Raw genomic sequence first — 22,932 nt, 5'->3', positions numbered from 1 at the left:
GCCCGTTGGCAGGAATGTTGCTGCAGGAAAACATCCCTGGAGATCACCATCATTGTCAGACTGACTGTGCCTCCTCTGTGCAGTGTCAAGAGCCTCCCTAAATGAGTGTGTAAGTTAACATTTTCATTATTTTATTCCCTTTGACAAGACAAGTATCACTGATATTTACATTTACAACTACATATGTTCCTGTTTTCTGCTCTTCTTTCAAGGCCTCAGCTATCCTGCTTCTGTGCTGCTTGCCACACATCAAACACTGGCCGGATGACAGGGAGGATCCACTCTGAAGTCACTGGACATGATGAGGATCATCTGGGAATTTATAGTTTCACAGAAACTTTGTGCTCTTTGATTACAGGTTTTAAATGGACATAATGACTGCCTCTCTCTGATCAACAGGCTAAAGGATTGTTTTCATTATTAGAGCTCTGTACAGTGTATGCTTATTTAATATTTCATCACAGAGCAAACCTTTATTTATTTAACATATTTTTATTTGTTTTAATGTTGAATTAACTGTGGGGATTTTTTCAAGTGGGCACTCGGGATGTCATATGACCAGAAATGTGGTAACTGGAATTCAACAGTATGGAAAAAAAATCAGCTAAGAACAAAACACACACAAAAACCCCAAGAGAACTCAAATTCATTCCATGTAATCCAATCTAAAACATTTTAAACTGCTGAACAGCAAAACAAACAGTGTTTTTTAAAAAAAACAAAAAAAACCAAAAAAAAACAGTGTTAACAGAATGATTATGATGAGTTTTTACCAAAGTTTCAGGTCACATGGCACACCTAGTGTGTAGTGTGGGGTATCAGCTGGTAAGTATAGGTTTTTTCATATTTGTGTCCTTAGAGTTCAGATGGATAAAGCCTTGTGTATAATAATTAGTCATAAACACAACTCGAAGGCAGGGACTTACTGAGATAACTAAATTTGGGACTTTGTATCTAAGCCCAGGTTAAAACACTGTGTAAAAAAGCATTTAGTGGCATGGCTGAACTATGCTGTAAACTAATGATACTTATTTATCCATGTTCACAAAAAGGACTAATGTGTTTATTTGATTATTTGTATGTGTTAAACTGTGTCACCACCTTAGGCTTTCATTTGAATTTACTAAAAAAATCTCTATACAGTTCTCTTTTACCACTGTGTGGACTCTGTTTACATTAAAACTTAAAAAAGAATGAGTAATAAAAAGATGTGTAGACAGATCAGTAGATTAAGTAGACTGATAGAAACAGCTGTTCAGCCATGTTCTAAGAAACCAACACAATTTAAAGGTTCAGGGTTGTGGTTTTAAAAGTTTTCATGTATTTCATATGTTGCTTAATATTTTTATTTAGTTATTTAATTTAGTTATTTTTATTTATTCTACTAGTCCTTTTCAGAAAGGAGCTGTAAAATATGACTTAAGATTTTTATGTTATTTTTTATGACATACAAAACAAATTGATGTATATAATACTATTAAACATAATATACACAACATGTCTGAAAAACATTATGCTGTATATTAAAGTTTGTATTTTCTCCAGAATGTTTGTTCATGTTTTAAGTTCATTTCAACAAATTTGTTTTTACATTTATTTTTAATAAGTTATTTTTTTATGAATTGGAGATTTATAATACATAATTCCACTCTTTAAGTGATTAGAAAAATATAAACTTTTAATATTAATTTAGAGGTTTTCTGACTCTAAATTTTCTTTTGTCAATACTCATCTTTTTCTAATGTTCAGCTATTTTCCAAATTCTTCCTTTGTGTAAAAGACAGCTTTTAGCAGTTCAGCACTTTTGTTGTCAGGTTAAAAATTCATTTTTTTAATCTCATTCAACATTTTTAACTTAATTTCATCAATTAATTCATTTCAGTGCATACATTCAGATTCAAGCATTCACACTGCAGTTTCTTCAGAAAATGCACTTTCTAGTTTTACATGTAGTTGTTTTTTTTCCCTGTGTAATAATATTCAACATTGCTATCAATACATTTTTCAAAAAATCCCTCTGCAAAATGGGTTCAAAAACATAAACAACTGTTGGATGCTGTTTGTCCGTGATTTGAACCGGGGGAACAAATCGTGGCAGGATCAGCCTGATATTATTTGTATCCCACTGTAACTTTACTGTATAAAGAGCTAACATCTCCAACATGTCAGGAGTAGTTAGTCATTACAACAAGTGTTTGTGAACTACAAATCAAGAATGTGGGATACTGTTTGTCCGTGATTTAAACAGCCCAGCGCTGCTCCCGACAAAGGGAAAACCAATCCTGCAGGGAGACCTACCTCGGCACTTGTGCAGGTGAAATCAAAGGGAAGATATGCTTCACCATATTTTCTAGTCTTTGGCTCAGAATGAAGTTGGTTTGGAAACATATTCAGCGATGCTTCATCTCCTGCTTTGCGTTTGTGTGGGCGCCCCATGCTAGCAGTGTCCAAGCGTTGTTTTTGTTTTGTTTTTTTTTTCCCTTTTCATGCCGCGCCCCCCCTGCAATGGCTCTGCGCCCCCCCTAGGGGGCGGGCCCCACACTTTGGGAACGTCTGTGCTAAGGTGTTCAATTGCAGTCAGAAAAGAAAGAAAGGAAAGTAGCAGGACCTTGACTGTTTCAGCTTATAAAGACTGACATTTACTGAATACTTTCTTTAGGACAAGATGTCACCTCACTGGTATTTACACTATATTACAGCTGTTAGACCTTTGGTACATCTGTGGCTCACGAGGAAGAGTGGGTTGTGTACCAATTGGAAGGTCTGTGGCTCAAGCTCCAGCATGTTCAGGTGTTTTTAAAGAATAAAGTGTTGCATGAGTGAAAATGATCAGCCGATAAAATGGCAGAAACTCAATGCCTTTAGGTACGTAGACATGGTCAAGACCACCTCCTGAAGTTCAAATTGAGCATCAGAATGGGGAAGAAAGGTGATTTAAGTTACTTTAAATTTGGTATGGTAGTTGGTGCTTGAAGGGCTGGTCTGAGTATTTCAGAAGCGTCTGATCTGCTGGGACTCTCCTTTTATTTTACAGAGAATGGTTTGAAAAGAGACAATATCCAGTGAGCGGCAGCTCTCTGTTAGAAAATGTGTCGTTGATGACAAAGGTCAGAGGAGAAAACTACAGTAACAGGAGGCGTGCTACAGCAGCTAAGAACAATAAACTGAGGCTACAGTTGGGGAAGGCTCATCAAAACTGGACAATAAAATATTTTACTGAACATGACTTTGAGTTCACTGAACTCAAATGGCCTCCACAGTCACCAACAGAGAACCACTTGGATGTGTTAATAGGGGAGAGTCACATTATGGATGTGCAGCCGACAAATCTGACAGTTCTGAAGACAAGACGGGATCAAACCTGGCATTAGCAAGCAACCTTGTATCGGTTTAATTAATGTCATCACTAAGAATTATTGTTGTATTTGTATGCATAAATCCTCAGTAGTCATAAACTGATTATTACATGATCACACAGCAATGAGTACACAAGGTCAGAATAACATCCCTGTTCAAAATGTCTGTCTTAGTTAGACTTTTTGTGACTGCATTGTCTCATCTGTCTTGATCCACAACCTCAGTAAACCCTGTTCTGATTAATTCATGGACTCATGGACCATGAAAGGTTTGTTGGTAAATTATGATCCATGTTATGATCCACTGAGCTAACAAAAACACAAAGCTGACAGACCAACATGTGACATCACAGTGTGCTATCTTTTATATACAGTCTATGTTTGCAGCAATGGTTTGCACTGTTGCCTCATTTGCATGTTCTCCACGTGTTTGTGTGAGTTCTCTTCGGGTACTATGACTTCCTCCCACAGTCCTAAGACATGCAGTTAGTGGGGTTAGGTTAATTGGTGATTCTAAATTGCCCATGAGTGTGAATGGTTGTTTGTCTCTCTGTGTGTTAGCCCTGTGAGAGACTGGCCATCTGTCCTGGGTGTACCCTGCCTCTCGCCCTATGGTAACTGGGATAGGCTCCAGCCCCCATGTGACACTGATTAAGCTTGGCAGTAAATGTCAAAGTAAGATCCACATGAATGAGAAGGTTGTAAAACATGATTCTGTAGCGGGATGATTGGTGTTATTTATTAATCATGATGTAGTTAATTACTTATTCAGTACTTAAAGTTGCATTTGTAGTAGTACTTGCAAGAATGAGACCACATTTTGCCACCATGACAGACACACAGAGTCAAAAATGTGGAAACATCACCAGCCACGCTGTGATGGAAAGTGATGACTGCTGGTAGAGCAGGTTTCCATCAAGAGATCTGCAGCGGACAGCTACAGCTGGCTCATCTTGAACTAAGCACTGAGATTAACACAGACTGACATCTGATTAATCCCAACATCCAGTTCATGCCAGCGATCTGAGTCCTTGTTGTATCGGTTTGATTAATGTCATCACTAAGAATTATTGTTGTATTGCTCCCTCTAGTTTTTATCATATTTTCATATCTTTATATAAAGTTCAAAAGGTTGTTAATACAACTTGTTGAACATGTGATATCCCTGGTAAGGATTAAGTCAAAAAGTAAAAAAATATTAAAAATAAGGTGAAGTTTGATTTTTGGTTTCTTATCTCACCCTGAGGAAGTCAGCTGGCTGAATCAAAACATTCATACCTGATTGAGTGGGCCTGCAGGTGTACGTGTGGGTCCAGGCAGGAGGGGGACACGTATCGGATGCCCGTCTGAGGCGAGGGGCAGACGGGGAGAGGTGCCGTCGGCGCTGGCGTCGGTGGGATGCAGGAGGTCCGGGTTCTGGCGGAGCGAGAGGGGGAGGGCGAGGAATGCTGGGTGAGGGGGAGGGACGTATGTTTGTGTGGGAGAGAGGAGGTGGAGTAGTGGGGTGAGGTTTGAGGGTGGGAGGAGGACTGGTGGGGGAGGGTTGAGGAGGAGTGCTGATGGACGGAGGGGGAGGAGGAAGACGAGGAGGAGGAGGAGTGGGGCACAAAGATGCTCCTGTTGTAAGTGCCGGCCGTGGAGATGCTGGTGACACGAGGAGGCGACTCGGCACGTTTCCTCTGTGGAAAAAAATAAATAAATAAAAATTGACACATAGGTTAGAGTTTTTAAAAAAAGGATCAGTTTTTCAGAGCGCTCAGTATAACCAGCAGAAATCTGGACCCACTGGTTGTGATTTATGACTAATGGGGCAAAATCAGTCTCTCTTTTGTTGCTCAAACAAATGATTGGTTAGTTGCACTCAGACTACAAGTGGCCTGTAAGCTAGAAAATCTCCTACTTGCAAATTCTGCATATTTACAAGCAGATATCTGTTTAAAGGAGGCTTCGCTCTCACATCCAGGCCCACATATTTTATTCTTGGACTTCACCAGAGCAGCTTTGCATGACTGACAGTTCAAAACAGTGCTTATATTTAGCTTTTACTGGATGTTGGTGCCGAGCCTTGGTTCTTCTTCTGTCTGAAACAAGCTGTTGAAGCTCCTCTCTCTTTAAGGTCAGGCAACTTTCTTCTGATTGGCTGCCACTCAAAAGCAAAAGATCCAAACAGCAGGTGGCCAAGGTGTCTGTGCTCACAGCCAGAGCTGCCTCGCAGATCCAAGAGGAGAAAAAAGCGAAACTGAGAATTTAGAGCAGTCTGAAGCTTGAGCTTCTGGCTTGAATTTGGCTGTTTACACAACCAACCTATATTAAAAAAGAACGTACAATGCTGTGTAAATGTCGTGAGTGGCCTTTCATTTCTTTATTTTTTGCAAGAAAAATGGGAAATAGGTGCATTGATTTATAGAAACGTGCAAACGTGAATAGAGATAACAGAGGTTGCAGAACAAGCTTGAAAGTCAATATTTGGTTTGACCACCTTTATTCTTCAACACAGCTGAACTCTATTAGACAAGCGTTCTTGTTATTCCTTTAAGTGGTCCTCAAGAATAGTTTAGGACATTCAAAGCTCTTCTTTGGATGTTGGCTGCCGTTTCCTTCATTCTCTGTCATGATGAAAAATGAAACTGTTGCCAGTCTGATTCTTGATGGTGGTGGATCAAAATCTCACAGCACTTTTTTGCATTCATAATCAATTTTGAGAAGCTCTCCAAAACCACCGGCCAACTACGACAGACCCTCCATCATGTTTTCTAGATGTCTGTAGAGACTCACTGTTGTGCCTCTCTCCTGACCTCATGCATACATACTGACAAAAGTTTGAAGCAAAATGTTTAAATTTGGAGTAATTATTTGATGAGATATGTTGCCACTGATTTTCAGTCCATTTCTTGTTTAATTTGGCATAACTCATCCTTTTCAACCTATTTCCCTTCCTTAAGAATGGCTTCTTGACAGCCACCCTTCAACTGGGACCACTTCTGATGAGGATTCAGTGAAAAATAGATGGATCTACTGAAGGGCCAGGAGCATCTTTCAGGTGCTGTATCAAGTCTTTGCTGGATTTTTTTCCTATTTCTTAAAGATATAACTTTCAGATAATGTTCGTCTGCTGTAGATGGGTTTACTGAGATATAGGCTTTTGGCTTACTGTGGTATCTTTGGTAGTTTTCATAGACTCAACTAAAGAAATTGAATAAATGTTTTTGCAAAAGTCTCCTAAATTTAAAATGAGTTCTTTGTGTAGTCAGGACACTGGTTCATCCAATGCCATTTGAACAAACAACAAACAAAGAAAAACAAACATCCACCTGAGCGTGAAAACTCGGGTACATTGGACTGAAAAATTAAAATAAAAAAAGCTGCAAATGTTCAAAGAAAGACTAAGAGACCTTCAGAAAACCTGGAGAACTACTACGCAAGACCACTCTTAAAATTAGTTTATGTTAGTGTTATGTTGGTAAGTTTATGTTGCAAAGCAAGTGCCCACTAGTCAATTTAGTGAAATTAGTAAAGCCACACGTGTTCAGTTATTATGAAGGCCACCTTAGTTCATTTTCAGCCACATATTCTGTCCTGTAAATACTACACATGTATTAAATCATACTCTGAAAATAGTCCCCAGCTAAATGCAAATTTTGTCTTTAAGTAGTAAGTTTGATTAAATCGGCAGTTAAGGAAAATGTTTTATGTCCTTTATGATTTATATTAAAACGAAACAGCAGAGTCTGAAGTGTTCAATGTTTAGGCGTTACAGGAGAAGAAGACACATCCCGAAATAAGTGTAGTTTTACTGAAACTTCTCAGTAACAAATGCATGGACATAAATACAAAAGTTGGTGGCCCGCAGCCATCATAGGAGACTGTCGACAGGCTGCAGGTGATGATGCGTGTCAGCATTTTTAAATGTACCACGCCAGATGGTCGGCAAGCACATATCCACGACTGACACCAAACAAGTGCAAGTGAAGGCACACAGAATCCTGCACTTTACAGCAGCCTCGATTTAGTAGTCACACTCCTGAGAAGCTTTGATTAAAGACGCGATCGCCTCAAAATCGATTTCATCATGTTTGCACATCAGCTGATAACAGGTCAAACTAAAAAAAAATAAAAGTGCTGCATAATATAAGTTCCCACATCTTTCACACATCTGCATCTTTAGTTGCCAAATGCAATGTTAGTAAAAGCCGAGTGATGATGGAGTTGTTGCAGGGAGGGGGGCGGGGGGTCGTTACCACACACTGGCGACGTGGTGAGTGGACGAACTTCCACGTTTCACTGTTTCGTGCCCCAGAAACCGAAGCCGGCTTCGGCCCAGCGAGCCCTTCTGGCTGGATGGAGGCTCACTCTTACGCGCGTGAGCTGAACACACAAACTCACCATCGTGGTTGGCGTGATGCTCCCGGGGCGGGACTTGCTGTCACGGAGCCCGAGGCTACTGTTGTCCCCGGCAACAGGAGGGTAGAGCTGCAGCTGATGCCTCTCTTCCTGGAGGCAAGGAGGACGAGGAAGGACTTTCACTGGCCTTATTCAGAATTGTTGCTGTTGTTGTTCTTGTTGTAGGGTTTGAGTTGTGTCTGGAGGGTGTAAATGTTTGCTAAACTGCCTCACGTCACACAGATGGTAGATGCAGCACTCAGTCAGAGGACACTGAAAAATATAGTTTTCTCCTACGCACACATGACTGCTGATGATTAATGAAGGCACTGTTCCACTGGGTTTAGTCTGAGTCATTTAAATATTTATGGTTTGGGAAAAATGCTCATTTATGCAGCCAGATTTTTAACTCTCAGTCTCAACACACTGTGTGATTTTGATTTTTAGCTTGCTACTGTTAGAGTTTGGATCAGAGCAGCTGCTATAATCAGTCCGTCTGTGTTTAAAAGATTACACAGAACTAAACACTTTGAAGGAAATCAAACCAGGGATGCTGCAGTCAGATGGGACCTTGGACCACCAAAACAAAGCAACTGCTAAGAAATCAATACAAGGCAACATTATGCTAAAGATACGTCAAGAGGAATCACTGCAGTGAGTCTGTGCTACACCGCGTGTTTTAATGCTGACCCATGCAGTGGTGTATATCAGACAACGGGCAAGATGTAAGTTAATTTAAGTGTTCATGTAGCTTTTTTAACACATCTTTTACGTTGGTTATACTTTTACTGTAGTCAGTTAATCAAGTTATCCAACACGTGGACCTTTGCTCGTTTTATTCAAGTCCTCTGCTAAAGAAAAATGTTGACCACCCTGCTCTAAGGTCAAGAATCAGTTCTATAGCTCAAATACTATCATGCCCATATATCTGAAGATACAAGTATAAGGGAATGGAGAGAGCCTGAATACACCTCTGTACAAGTGTGTACAAATATTATCAAAACATTTTATGCACCACTAATATTAATGTTCAGGACCACCTACACATTACACATTATAGGAGCTGCCCGGTCATGGAAGCCATGAAGTTCCTGGTGCTCGGGCCAAACCTCAGCGCAGATTCTGCAAGGGTGTCATCAGGTTTTAGTGCAGTAACTAAAGCACTACTGTAGTGCTTCTAAAATCAATGATTGATCAATGCAATGATTACCTTTGCAACCAAAAAGAAAATTATGAAAGAAAATTAGTCATGCACATGGGCAGGTTGTAGGGCACAGGCACATCTAAGCAAATCTTATCTTTAACCTCCAGAAAACTTGCTTATATTTTTTCCCATTTTGGTGTTCCCAAAGATGAAGAAAAGCCCATCAGCGTATCAGTAAGATAAGATAAAAGTACTGTACATCACCACCTATACATTACACTTACAGGTGGAGCTTGGCCATGGAAGCCCATATCAAGAAGCTCCTGGTGCACAATGTTTGTGCTGATTTTAATGACAGAGCAAGTTTGGAGCGCTGCAGTTATTCAGTCAGCAGAGCATTGGTGGCTTTTACGCCTCGGTGACCCCACTCTGTAACTTTATATTATCTGCCACATTATTGCTTAGGCTCCTAAATGCTTCACTCTCTAATAACATCACTTAGAGTTGATGGTGGAACATCAAGAGGGAAGAAATTTCACAAACCAAGTAGTTGAATCTTACTACAGGACCACAGTCAAACAAAGATCTCTAAAGGCAGGCTGCATGGCTGGGTGACTGAATTTATACGCCTGTGGCAATGGGGCCGAAAACACAGGGGTGGTCCAATATATTTGTCCATGTAGTGTATTAATACTTAGCTATATTAGCTGTATTGCTTCGGGGGGAAAGGTTTACACACATACTTCTTTTAGCTGCATCTGTCTCTCATCTAAAGAGACAATACAAACATTTAAAGATTCATTTTGTTAGCAAATCCATTAAGAAGCCTCAACTAGCCAACTTTGACAGGCCAGCTGTGGCAGTCAGCACTATTTAAAAAAAAGGCCACAATTATAAAGTCTTATTGTTTAAAAGACTCACTCATTTCCTAAAACTAATGGGCACTGTAGTTTTCAGCAATCATTATTCAAACAGGAGTAAATAGGGTAATTAATGAGGACTATTTTCAGCCAAGTATTTATACACATTTGCTACAGTAGTGAGTAATTTTGGCAAGACTGTGTGTGTGTGTGTGTGTGTGTGTGTGTGTGTGTGTGTGTGTGTGTGTGTGTGTGTGTGTCTGCAAGTGCAACAATGGAGTTCTATGGCACAGATGATGAATAAATAATAAACATCAGACTCTTTTACCTTTTTTCCTTTTGCGAGTCACACTGTGTCTCTGTTAGTTTTACTTCCTATCTCTGTCTTCTTCGCTCCACTGTGATTTTCTTCTTCACTCTTATTGGTTTTACATGTGCTTAATCAGTCATTTAGTTCTCCGTTTCGCAGTCCTCGCCTTCTCCCGGTTGTATTTCAGTCTGTCTATTTCCAGCCCGTGTTTCTCTGCTGTGATCCTGACAGGTTACCATTTCCTGTTTGTGCTCGGTTTAGTTTCTGCTCTCTTTGTAGTATTTTTGGATTCTTTTGAAAACCAGCAGAGCTTTAGTCTTCTGTCTTGGATTTATTTTTTATTATTTTTTGTAGCATCTTTTTGTTATTTGGTTCCTTTTGCCCCTTTTTTCTCCTTTATTTAAACTACTGTTGTGATGTTTCATGAGTTTGTCGACTTCTACTTCTCCTGAAACTTTTCATATTATTTTATTTCTAACACAAATTGGCCCATTGGTATGGCAAGAGCAATCGGAAGTTGTGTGTAGTTTTTTACAAACCAGTAAATAAATTTGATGTATGTTGTTAAGCAGTATGGGTGAAATGTTTGTAATTTTCCAACTCTAACTATCACATTTAGGTTAGAAGGAAGAACCCCAAAGTTGCGCAAAAAATGTTTTTTATATTCTCTGAGGTCTCTCATACAGGAAAGAAAATTCTTTTTACTGTAAAAGCGGTTAAATTACTAAATATTGTAGTAAATGAAAATAAAAAGGTAAAAAATAAAGCAGAGTTTTACTTATGTAATTTCATAATGAAAGCTCTGATTCTGGGTGTGACACTGCACAGCGTGTTTCTCTACATGTCTGAAAAAACTCATCCCAAATCGGATATTTTCAGATGTATGCAAACTCATTCCCATTCTTTCACAACAAACGACCAAAACTGATCACATATACTTCCTTTTTTGTCTGATGTCACCTGTTTTTTCTGGCACCATTTGGGTTTAGGGTGGCAACCTTAGAATTGTGAAATAATCGGTATATATTGGTTCAGTTTGTGCTCTTGCTGATACAAAGACTTTTTCTGTTGAACTGAAAGCAAAACAAACCACCAACCCAGCTAACCCTGCTGAGATATGTAATTAACCACTTACAGCTGGAAAAGGGAAAATTGGGACTTATTCTTTGGGATATCACAACCCTTTATTGACAACTTTAACAAATCCAAGGCATGAAAAATCTGTCTGTATTATGTTCTTTAACATCCTTTTTCTCCTACTGTTGTTGTTGTTTGATCTTCTGTAATATCTATGCTCATATTGTCAATAAAGAAAGCTCAAAAACCAAAAAACCAAAACTAAATCTGACTATCTCGATGCAATTAGGGAATACAGCCCCAAAGACAGGCACGATGGGTGGAAATTTTAGATATGAAGTTTTTTGATGAATGGATTCATATACTTTTTAACAGTTCTTGTCGGGGTTAGTTGGAACAGTCAGACTGTGCTGAAATCAACAACATATCATGTGGGACTGTATCAGGTATACTCACTGTTTTACATTAAAAAGTGTCTGATGTGGTCCAAGTAAAATCTATCTATAAGTATTTTTGCAGTGAAGCATGCCTAACATATCCAGAGTACAGGGATGCACTGCTGCAGAAGCCCTGATGCTAACCATAGAAAACTATACTTACTATGCAATATCTGCCACAGATAAATATAAGTAGATAAAACACAAGTTGAACTATTCAAAAAAAAGTGATCCTGTTTAAATAACAGGATCATAAATCACCCCACTCGGTCATTTTTGGATCTTTGAGGGTTAAAAAAGTCATAGTTTTTGCGTTAATGTGATCGTTTTTGCGTGTGCTCTCACCACTAATCGTTTGATGAGCTGGTCTCTCTCCGTCAGCCTCTCCTGGAGTCTCCCCAGCTGCAGGTCGTCACATTGAGGCTCCCTCCGCCTGCAGCGTTCCTCCCGCTCTCGCAGCCTGCAGTTAAATCATATACAGAAACACACACCTTTCTCACATACCTGCACACTTTTTCACCCCCATACCTTGCACACACCCCCCCCCCCCCCCCCCGACCCCTCCAGCCCTCCGGGTGTCTTATCTCCTCGGGTCTCTCCTCTACTCACTCGTTCTCCAAGGCCACGATTCGCGCCTGCAGGTGACTCTGCGCGTTGCTATATTCGGACACCAAACTCTGCATCTCCCTCTTGTGCTCCCTCCTGATCTCCTCCACCTCCTCTCGCATCTTCTCCTCCTCCCGCTCCTTTCTCTTTTCCTCGTCCAGCTCCTCCTCTTTGATGTCGTCCTCTTTTCTCTCGTCCCAGTGCTTCTGCGACTCCTCGAGTTTCTCCATTTCCACTCTCAGCTTCTCCACCTCCTCCTTCAGACGTTGTGCTTCTTCCTCCAGCTGGGCGTCCCTGTTCTTCCTTATTTCTACGCTTTCCTCTTCTTTCTCTTCGGCCTCTGAATTCTTTTGCACTGAGCTAAGAAGGACACAGCAGAGGAAAAAAAGTGGAAACAATGGCGCATGTGGCATCTTTAATACAAAATAAGAGGTGTTTGCTGGTTGCTAAAAATCTACACAAACAGAAGACGTACACTATACCTCTGCACTATTTTGCCATATACTACAGTACATTTTCAGTAATGTTGTCTACCAGCCAAATAACTGCATAACTATACTCTAATATAATCCATTTGCATCAGCTAACTAAACTTTGAGTGATGTGCTGTAAAGACAGATGTGTCTCCAGTAACAGATGTTGCTTAGATAGTTTTGCCAAGCTTAGCTTCATAACTGATATCTGGAGCTATGAAGTGTGTCCAGACAAATGTATTATTCACAGCTTAGCTGTTGAAGCGAGGGAAAAGACAGCATCAGATTGGTATCAGTGGATACTCATGATTGTGATGTCAGTGTCAAAGTATTTACCAGAGTGGTGAGGGTGCATACAACGTGCCCTGAACACCAAATTCTCAGGTTTATCCAGACCAAAGGTGTCAATTTTTCTTTTCTGTCTATATCAGAGGGACAGTTTGGAGACACAGTAAAAGAGACAAGGCTGAGATGGTTTGTGCAGAGGAGGGATAGAGAATATTTTGGACAAAGGATGCTGAAGATGGAGCTGTCAACAGGAGGAAGAGCTCAGATAAGATTTGTGGATGAGTGAAGGGTCAGTGTCACAGACGACGATGCTAGGGATACGCTGAGATGGAGACAGATGATCAACTGCGGCAACCCCAAAAGGGATCAGCCGAAAGGAGGAGAAGAATAAGAAGAGGACCGAAGTAAAGGGATATCCACACAGGAAGTTACCAGTGACAATCCGAGACCACAGAAAGTCTGTGATGTTCAGCAACTGCAGGAATAATGAACAAAATAACTGGTGATGCAAACTGGGTGGGTTCTGAGTTAAACCTTTCTCAAAATCTTTGATTAACGTATGACAGACTAGTAAATACATTAGAGAGTTACGTAGGCAACCAAGCATCAGCTACAAAGCGATGTGTGCAGAGTGAAACGTTTCCTGTGTGGACAACCCTTAAGATATGTACTGGTCAGAGTGTGAAAGAGGGACTTCTCTTTTTTAAATAACTGTAAAGTTCTGTTTGTTAAACTACAGGACAAGGCCTGAGTGATGAGCTGCCGGTTCATTTCTCAAATTTATGTCTTAGAAAGTGGTTAAGCCGACGGAGCAGTGCTGACAGATTTCTTTAATAATGTGGAAAAACTCAGAGGTGCTGTTTAAATTGCACTCATTTTTCTTGAGACATCCCAGGCTTTTCATCATCACTTTTATAAAAGGATGGCTCATTAAATGTGAATGTATTTAAAATGCATTTACACTAAAGGAAAGGGGAAAAGATTTGGAGGTCTTCCTTGGGCAACATTTTTTTAATGGACCAGCCCACTTAAGATTAAACCAGCTGTATGCGGCCAACAAACTAAAATGGGTTTGACACCGCTCTTCTAGATCATGTGCTGGATGTCATGGCAGATGGCTGCCCCTCCCTGAGCCTGATTCTGGTTCTGCTGGAGATTCCTTCCTGTTAAAGGGGAGTTTTTCTTTCCCACTGTTGCCAAGTGCTTGCTCACAGGTTGTCGTCTAATTTGGGGTTTTTCTTTGTTTTACTCCTGCTTTTCACCCCTCAACTTCATTGCGGTGAATGGGAAACTGAGGCCTTGCGAAACAAAAACTGAAACATACGAGGCAACTCTGTCTGAACTGTATCGAAGTTTGGAAGCAATCACCCCTTTCCACAGCAACAGCTACATCCTAGTTTTTTCTATCATATATTGTGAAATAATGTCACAGGAAAGCTACATATTACACCAGACTCTCAATAATTTTGATAAATAATTATGATCACCACGTGTTTTGGAGAAATCCGCAAACAAGCGAAAAAAATTTAAAACTGGGATCATTGACGATAGCGAGCTGTGGCGCTAATGAAGTGTTTCAGCAAATATTAATGTAACCCTGTTGCTTTGACACACGTGAGGCTGCTTCAGCTGCTTATTAAATCAGCGTGGTGCATGAAAAAACATGTTATAAGATAAAGCAGTGAAAAAGTCTGCTGTGCTTCCTGTGGTAGCCACACAGGAGATACTTGTGGGAGATGTTTCGTCCACAGTGGAATGAAGTGTTAAACAATGTAGCTCATGATGCTTACAGAAGATGAATATTATTGTTACACTATCACATGACTAATGTTATTATTTAACTCTTTTGTTACTATACTATACTATAACAAATATGTTTTACTTTTTCCAAGTCAAGTTTTGCTGCACTGCATAATATCTATTATATATATATATATATATATATATATATATATATATATATATATATATATATATATATAGATATAGATATAGATATAGATATATATATATATATATGCTGAGATATAAAGGTGTGGCTAAACAACACGTGTGGCTTTGGAGCAAATGCAGCACCAAGACCTTTTGGGTCTCAATTTGCTGTGGTCATGTGACTTGGGTGTTTAGAAACATTTGTAAGACTGATGGGTTTTTGGGGTTTTTTTTTGGATTTTGACTTTATTCTGTCTCCTTCGTCCTCTTCCTCTGCAGCTGTCACAGGTTTGGGTTCGGGTGTGAGACTTCATTTCCAACATCCTGGTCTGTGTTCAGAGCTCCAAGGAAAAGTTTAGCAAACTTCCTCCAAACTTGGATGAGATGACGCGTAAAGTAAACGCGAAGCTCCAGGGAGGAGCTTTGGCTGGCTTAACATAGAGACTGTGAGAAGCTGGGAGCAGCTAGTGCAGTTAAAAATATACAAGCTCACCAGTTTGTTTGCTCTTGGTGTTATCTTCCTCCCCTGTCTCTGTCATCATGTTTGGCTTTAGTCTTCATGTCTTTTAGTTATTTTCTCTTTTACTTTGAACATTAGTTTGCTCAAGCAATTTGTTGCAGTTTTGCTTCATTTTTAATTTTTTTCCTTTCTTTTTTGCCCTCCTTTGTTACTGTCTGTTCGCCCTCATTAGCTCCGTGTCTGGATCGAACCGCAGTCTCATCCTCAGTCAGCCCTCTGTGTGTGGGTTTGTGTGTGTCTTGTCTGTTGTGTTTTGGTATTCGTTCACCCTCAGTTCCCACCTGCTTGTTAACACAGTAATCAGCTTTTTTAAATAAAGTTTGTTTGATTTTTGTTCCATTTGCTCAGTTTTTTAATTTGCATTTGGGTCCATGTCTGATTCTGGCACAATTAACACATTCGATTTACTTTAGCTGCCATGTTTTTGCTTGGTTCGCTAAGCGAAGTCATTCATGATTTCTTATTTTACATTGCTGCTTCCAGTGTGCCATTCACTGCAAATTAATTTAGTTGTCACTTTGGTCCCAGTTGCAAAACAATTCCATCAAACTATTTAAACTGACAAGAAATTGGGTGGAAAGTATTCTTGTGACTGCCAAACATTCATAGTTTCTCTGTAAAATTGATGGCTTTCGCCTTGACTGATGGACTCGGTGTTACCGTCCCTACCTTTCCTTTAACTGCTTCTTCAGTGCTGCGTTTTCTCTCTGCAGCTCCAGCATGGCGCAGCGACTCTCGTCCAGCTGTCGCTCAAACACCTGATACTGGTTCTGCTGCTTCAAGTCCTTCACACACACACACACACACACGAATAAAGTAGTAGACAACAGAAGTTGACTTGCTGGAGTTACAGGCAATGAATCACAGGTATTGAGGCCAAGAGGTGTGTGTTTGTGCACACACGGTGTGGGTGATTTACCTGTTGCAGAGCCATCATTTGTGTGTGCGCCTGTAGTTGAGCCTGTAGGTCTTCTATCTGCTGCATGTGTCTCTGGGTCATCTGTCTGCTCCACTCCGTGTGCTGCTGGGTCAGCTCTGCTCGCTGCTTATCTACACACACACACACACACACACACACACACAAAACCAGATACCGAAAACAAAATCAATGGGCCCCACTGTTACAGGTACCCTTCTGCTGTTGCCATGGTGAAGTGTATCCATGGCAATGGCAACTTCACTGTTGAATTTATAATCTCAATGCAATGTGTATATCGTTGTGCATGTGTGTGTGTGTGTGCTTGCTTATTTTGCTATGCTATCCAGAGTGTGTTAATGCCTGCATGTGCTTATGCTAATGCTAATGTGTGTGCACGTGTGTGTGTGTGTGTGTGTGTGTGTGTGTGTTACCCAGCTCCAGGTGGTGCATTGTCTGAAGTCTGTTCCTCTCAGACAGCAGCTCTTCTTTTGCCCGTCTCTCTAACGCCTGCAGCGCCATGGCATGACTGTGTCTCTCTTCGGCTAGCGACTGTGTTTGGGGCTCCTCCAACAAATGAACACACATTTTTTTTTTATAACCACAGCTGCAATTCTTCTTAAGCTCACAAAAACCCATTGTTGCAGTAAACGCGCACACACACTCACAGACCAACATAATGTTGCCTATTCACTGCGGCACTTTCATCAAAGCTGCTAAATTATTCATCACAGAGAAAATCTATGAACGGGCGTACGTAGGATTTTTTTAAAAATGACTGTGCATCATGTGCATACCTGCAGCAGCTCCCTCAGTTTCTTGTTTATCTCCTTTGTGTCTTGGACCTCCTTCCTCAACTTGTCAATTTCAGGATTCACGTGGCAATCATCTCCCTGGCCTGCCTTCTTTTTCTCTGCCTGCATTGGTGACAAATTGGGAGCAAAGGATTTTTAAGGCTCTCCATGCTGTCAAAGTAATCCTGAGATAATGAGTCTGCAGCAAGAATTAAATGGAGATGCCACTTTTGTTTTAGGATGTGCATACTCAAACAGAATAAATAAGTAGGCTTATGGAACAAATTAGAAGAGCCCTCCAACAATTTAGCATCGCACGCCCAAAAAGTTGAATGGATTACATGAAACATCCTGACTTTAACTTTCTAGAGCGAGACAATCCTGTTGTTTCCTACACTTAAAATACAAGTAAGACTCTTTTTGCCTCGTAAACACCCACATCTTTTAAAGTCCTCATTCAAGTTTGAAATGCAGGATTTCTGCCATACAGAAAGCTACAAGACAAAGCAAAGGCGTGATGGACACAAAGTCAGGGTCGTGTTCTCAGACTTGGCAAAGATTAGAGTTTACACAACTGTTTTTAGAGGCTACAAAGCACTTAACACAGCTAATAAACTGACGTGGATATGTATCAGGTAAATTTGTATTATGTAAATTTGACATTTAGCATGTGTGTGACTTTTTACACAGGCCATCTAACCTCTTCTGGAAGCCAACAACTCCAACATACCCCTTGTGCCAAGGGAAGAGAAGCTAAGCTCGGCAAAGGGCTGCTGTCCCTGATGCATCCATCTGAGTGAGTGTGTGTTTGTGATGGTTAAAAAGTGCTTTAAGGCACAGAAGAATAATGTGGCCTGGAGTAAAAATTGCTTTGAGCGCTCCGTTAGAGTAAATAAATACCATGGCAGAGCATGTACAAACCATCACTTGGATTATGTGTCACATTTATTAAAGCAGGAAAATCTACAAATGCCTCCTAGGAACAGCACGTTAGTGGGAGATGAAGATGGGCTTGGGAAACCGAGTCAAATTTAATAAAAACATTGCAGAGACCACTTTGGAACCTGGAAGGACTGGATGGGCCAGTGATAGGAAAAAGGGGGAAATACAAACTGGCGAAGAAGCAAGTGTTCAAATTGGGAGATTAATATGAGAATTGCTTTGCAAAGCCTACAGCTTCTGGGTTATCACGTAAAAAGAAAAGCCATCAACAGAGTGTGAGCAGCAGTGAAGAAATCCTCAAATGACTTCAGATCACTACAGACAAGCCAGAACCAATATAGGACTAATATCTCATGGATACAGGCTCAGAGATCAGGATGTAAAACAGGGGTCCCCAATCCCAGTCCCAGTTTAGATGTGTCCTTGATCCATCACAGCTGATTTAAATGGATAAATTACCTTCTCAACGTGTCCTGAAGTTCTCCAGAGGCCTGGTAATGAACTAATCATGTGATTCAGGTGTGTTGACCAAGGGTGAGATCTAAAACCTGCAGGGACACCGGCCCTGATGTAAAAGACCCAAAACAACCGATGACCCTACTGAGGATGCAAATGATGCTTTTCTCCATCATTTAGGATGGAAAGCTGAATATTTTTTTGGGTCATTGGTCTGTCAAAACAGGATGATGACATCATCTTTGCCTCAGGAGGGGAAAATAAATATTCAACTCAACTATGAACATTGCAGCAGTTCCATTAAGAGTTAGTCTAGGGCTGTCAAACTGATTTAACTCATGCACAACATTCAGCCCAATTTCATCCCAAGAGGGCTCGACCACTAAAATCATTACATAATAATAACCTAAAAGAAAAGTCATGAAAATTACACTGTCCGTATTTACAAAACAGAGATTTACAAAGGGGAAAATATGTGTGTATGTTTCAACAACATGTCTCCCTTTGTCTCAGTTTGCTGTTGTTACAAAGAAACCAATTCATCATCAATTGCACAAACGCGTCAGCACGCCTCTTCAGCCAAGCTGGTGTGGCAGGACGTGGGTTTTCAGCAAGAGCTGCAAAGCTGACAATGATTCAGACCTCTGGCTCAGATGAAAAGAACAGTTTGGACAGCCACTCCCATGATCCCCAGCTTCCATAACGGCACTTCCAGCGGCCGAAATCCCACCGTATTTATTTTAACTCTGGATCTCAGCGCTGCTCTGAGAACATGAGTCACGCTGCTCTTTTGCAGTGAATGAACCTTAATTGCACGGCTCTGTTTTTAAATAAATACGCCTGATTCAAGATATCAGCTACGCTGCCAACCCGCCTGATTATTTTTCATCTGTTCGGGCAAAATTTGAATAATGAAGCCAAAGCAGAATGGCAAAACAGCCTGATTACATTTCTAAAGAGACAATCAGGGCCAAGCATCACAAATGGGTTTCTATAATTCGATTTGCAGAGGGCTCACCTGCGACTCTAGCTCGGTGAGCTGACCCTGCAGCTCAGAGATCTGAGCCTGCAGCTCCTCCTCCCGGCTTTGCCATCTCTGTTCGCTCTCAGCGACGGCGGCGTTCATCTCTATCCTGAACTCTGCTCTGAGACGATCCTCGCACTCCGCCCTGGAGGCATGCATCAGAACAAAGAGTGAGACACAGCTAACCTACATGCAAAATGACTTTTTAAAATTTCTTCTGGTTATATGCCATCTAACATTGCAAAGCAGTTCCTATTTATTTTTTGCAGCAAACATGCAGAGGAGCATCCAATTCCATAAAGTACATAAATATAAAATCCGAGTTTTATATTAATGCATTGCCATATTAAGATAATAGGATAACCTGTTATACCTTCAGCTGACAGGTTGGTTTTTATTGGGTGTATTTGAATGAGGGAAAAAAGAGGACATGTATTGAAGGGGGAACTGCGTGTAAACTGATAGTTCCGAGTGATCAAACACATTTAAAATAAATGCAGAGGGCTGGTTTTTGTTTGCGCGAATGCTCTAATTGCTGTCGGCACATGGTGAAAAACAGGCTAATAAAATACATCTGTCGGGGAGGGCAGACTAATTGGTGATATTGATTTAATTTTCATTAATGTGCCGACACCGTTTACCAGCTCACACAGAATTTTTTCTGCTGCTACATCTAATTTCTTGGCGTGCGTTTGCTCTGTTACAACACGTTCCAAGTCAATAAAGTTTATTCAAACTTGACTACAGCAAGAGAAAAAAAAATATGCCACGAGCTTCAATTCGAGTGATTTCCTTCCTGGCTCTGATGTTTCCCAAAGATCACTTAGGTGAGCGGCGGGAGGGCGTGATTACAAGCAGACTTTGTAATGGAAGCCTGAGCAGCTTTGGAAGGTCTGTGTTTGATCTGCTACCTGATCCGGTCCTCTGTGTGCTTCTGGTTTTGCTCTAGAAGACTCCTCTCCGTGTTCATCCGGCTCTGCTCCAGGACTTTTTCCTCCAGCCGATGCCTGTCAGCTTTCAGGGATGCGATCTCTCTCTGGTGCCTGTCCCGCTGCCTCTCGGCCTCATCCTGAATGCGAGCCAGTCGACTCCGAGCCTGATGGAGTTCTTCCTCCAGACGGGAGCACTGCGGTCCACACGACGATGGAGCATCGGGGGTCGCCTTGTCTTTCTTGTCTTTATGGTGGATCAGTGACTCCAACCTACAGATCTGAGATCACAGGAACATATCTCTTTCTCTTCACATGTCACAGGAACTACAGCTGATGTTTTACTCTCAGTTAGCGTAACCTGACTTCTAACCTCACTGGTGGCATCTTTCAGTTTCGTCCTCAGCTCCTCTCTTTCCTTCTCCATCCTGCTGCGTAGCTCCTCAGCAGCTCTCCTCTCCTCTTCCAAACGCACGCACACCTTCATAAAAACATTCATTCTCATCAAAACAATTATTACATTAGCAAAGAATCTCCTTTTTAACACTCGACCCTACCCTGTCATCTTCTTACAAGTGAGCCTAATTAATAATTAGTAATAATGAAGTGAACATGATAAGAGGGCTCAAAGGGTAGGCAATTATATGATAAAATCTTTAAATTTCTACATTTACTGGGAGCAAAAAACGTCTATTAAATTTCTCTTTTGGTTCAATCTGGGGGCGAGAACTCTCCCTACGGGGGTCACAAGAGAATTAACTGGATCAAAGGAAAGCATTTTTGCTACACAAACATAATCGTTCACAGATTTTTTTCCCACAATCCCTTTCTTTCAAATTACTCTGAAAATATTCAGGTTAAAAAAAAGAGGAAACTTTTGTTCAACATTGTCAGTTGCTGACAAGCGACGCAGGCTTTTGCTTTATTTTCAGATTTCACAAGCCCAAAATATTTAGAAGCTCTGTTTTAATTAGGCAGCACCCTCGCTGAGGCTCGACTGCAAAGAGAGTCCGACTCAGGCGCTGCATTTCTGTGAACTTCAGTAACCTGGTTACTGTCGACGCTCCTCGGTGACCACGCAAACTTTTTCTCAGGTTTGTGGATTAAATGGGTGAACTTTTGCCTCGACCCTCATGGCTTACGGTACGTGTTTGACTGCAGGCAGGGAGATTTTTACTGTGTTGGCAACGGTTTGTGCTCATATCAAAAATAATTACATCCAAAGTGTGACTGAAACTAAAAATAATGAAGCCTGTGTTTTTCGGCTTCCACAGCAGGCCGTTTTTAAATTTGAGATGCAAGCAGTGCACATTATAAAGAATCTGTGTCTGGTCCTAATACAGAGCCAGTCTCCTCTTACTTCTTAGCACCATCTCACTGGGTTCCAGTGCAAAATTACTAATGCTCATTTATGATATATAGCCTCAGTTTTTAAATATAGTAGCCAAACAGGTCAGGTCACTAAGTGGTATCAAAAATGCGGCTTCTTTCTCCAGTTTTCCTCTCTAACCTGATTTATGATCACTGTGGCAGATGTCTGTTAAAGTTAAATGCAGAGAACTCTTTGTGTGCCGACACATGCTGACCTCTTGGTTGGTTTTCTTCTCGGAGCTCAAAGCTTCTTGGACGCCGTTCAATTCAGCCGCGTGTCTCCTCATCACCTCCTCTATCGCCTTCCGCACCTGCTCCTTCAGTCGCTTCCTGTCCTCCTCGGCCTTCTCCGCCAGCCTCTTCTTCTCCTCCTCCAGCTTCAGCTGCACGCCGGCTCTCTCCGCCTCGACCTGTTCGATGTTCTTGTCGAGCTGGGAACGAATGCGGACCCTCTCCACTTCCAGCTCTTTGCGCAGGCGGTCCACCTCTTCCTCCTTCTCTCTCCTCACACGATCCTTGACCTCTTCTAGCTGTCTGTGGTGCGCTTCCTTTTCCTCGTCTCTCTCTCGACGTATTCGGTTCCTTTCCTTCTCGAACTGATCCCTCTCCTGCTCCCGCTCCCTCCGCAGGCTCTCTCGTTCTTTTTCGATCTCCTTCTGCAGTTTGTCCCGCTCGTCGTCCGCGTGCTTCTGAATGCGACGCAGCTCTTCTGTCTGGGCTCTCACCATCTCTGAGCGCAAACTGGACAGTGCTTCAGCGTGCTATAAACACACAACACAGCACACTCATTCATGCTGTGCTTATATTTTTGTCCACGTTGCAGTTATGCACATATGTGCATGTGTGTGTGCGTGCTACCTGGCGTATCTGCCTGGCGTGGTCGCTGTTGCGGCCGCTGCTCTGCAGCTCCAGCTCTCTGTTCCTGCTCTGCAGACGGCTCACCTGGCTCCTCAGCTCCTCCATTTCAGTGCACACACACACCTCGCAGCCTCCTCGATTCAGCAGCTCCTCTAACACACAAAGTAATTGATTGATCGTCTATAGCAGAAGCAGAATGGATCATCTGACCAGTTCTGACTGAGGAAGGGTCTGAATTAAAACCCATTACTGTGCAATA

The 22,932-nt window shown here is 41.4% G+C and overlaps 1 protein-coding gene and 1 long non-coding RNA gene across 4 annotated transcripts in view; one reads left to right on the top strand and one right to left on the bottom strand.

Moving 5' to 3' along the window:
- fam184b (family with sequence similarity 184 member B) overlaps window positions 1–22,932 on the bottom strand; it is a 48,949-nt gene that overhangs the window by 14,545 nt on the left and 11,472 nt on the right. The window contains exons 5-17 of one of the 3 annotated variants that reach the window (XM_085162730.1): window positions 22,674–22,825; window positions 22,031–22,576; window positions 20,818–20,925; window positions 20,427–20,725; window positions 19,510–19,660; window positions 17,097–17,216; window positions 16,734–16,866; window positions 16,303–16,433; window positions 16,053–16,168; window positions 12,174–12,530; window positions 11,910–12,024; window positions 7,740–7,847; window positions 4,635–5,035 (exon numbers count right to left, since the gene is read on the bottom strand). In XM_085162730.1, coding sequence (XP_085018856.1) covers window positions 4,635–5,035; window positions 7,740–7,847; window positions 11,910–12,024; window positions 12,174–12,530; window positions 16,053–16,168; window positions 16,303–16,433; window positions 16,734–16,866; window positions 17,097–17,216; window positions 19,510–19,660; window positions 20,427–20,725; window positions 20,818–20,925; window positions 22,031–22,576; window positions 22,674–22,825 — 2,737 coding nt within the window. The remainder of the gene's footprint in view (window positions 1–4,634; window positions 5,036–7,739; window positions 7,848–11,909; window positions 12,025–12,173; window positions 12,531–16,052; window positions 16,169–16,302; window positions 16,434–16,733; window positions 16,867–17,096; window positions 17,217–19,509; window positions 19,661–20,426; window positions 20,726–20,817; window positions 20,926–22,030; window positions 22,577–22,673; window positions 22,826–22,932) is intronic. The other 2 variants (XM_085162732.1, XM_085162731.1) reach the window with 2 other exon arrangements.
- LOC146516886 (uncharacterized) lies at window positions 9–898 on the top strand. Its single transcript, XR_014874547.1, has 2 exons — window positions 9–109; window positions 213–898. It is a non-coding gene; the product is annotated as an uncharacterized LOC146516886 (long non-coding RNA).

This window comes from Neolamprologus multifasciatus, chromosome 6, assembly GCF_963576455.1.
Source record: "Neolamprologus multifasciatus chromosome 6, fNeoMul1.2, whole genome shotgun sequence".
In the NCBI taxonomy this organism is placed as follows: domain Eukaryota; kingdom Metazoa; phylum Chordata; class Actinopteri; order Cichliformes; family Cichlidae; genus Neolamprologus; species Neolamprologus multifasciatus.
Note: the sequence above shows the minus strand (reverse complement) of the source record. Positions and strands in the feature narration are given on the sequence as shown.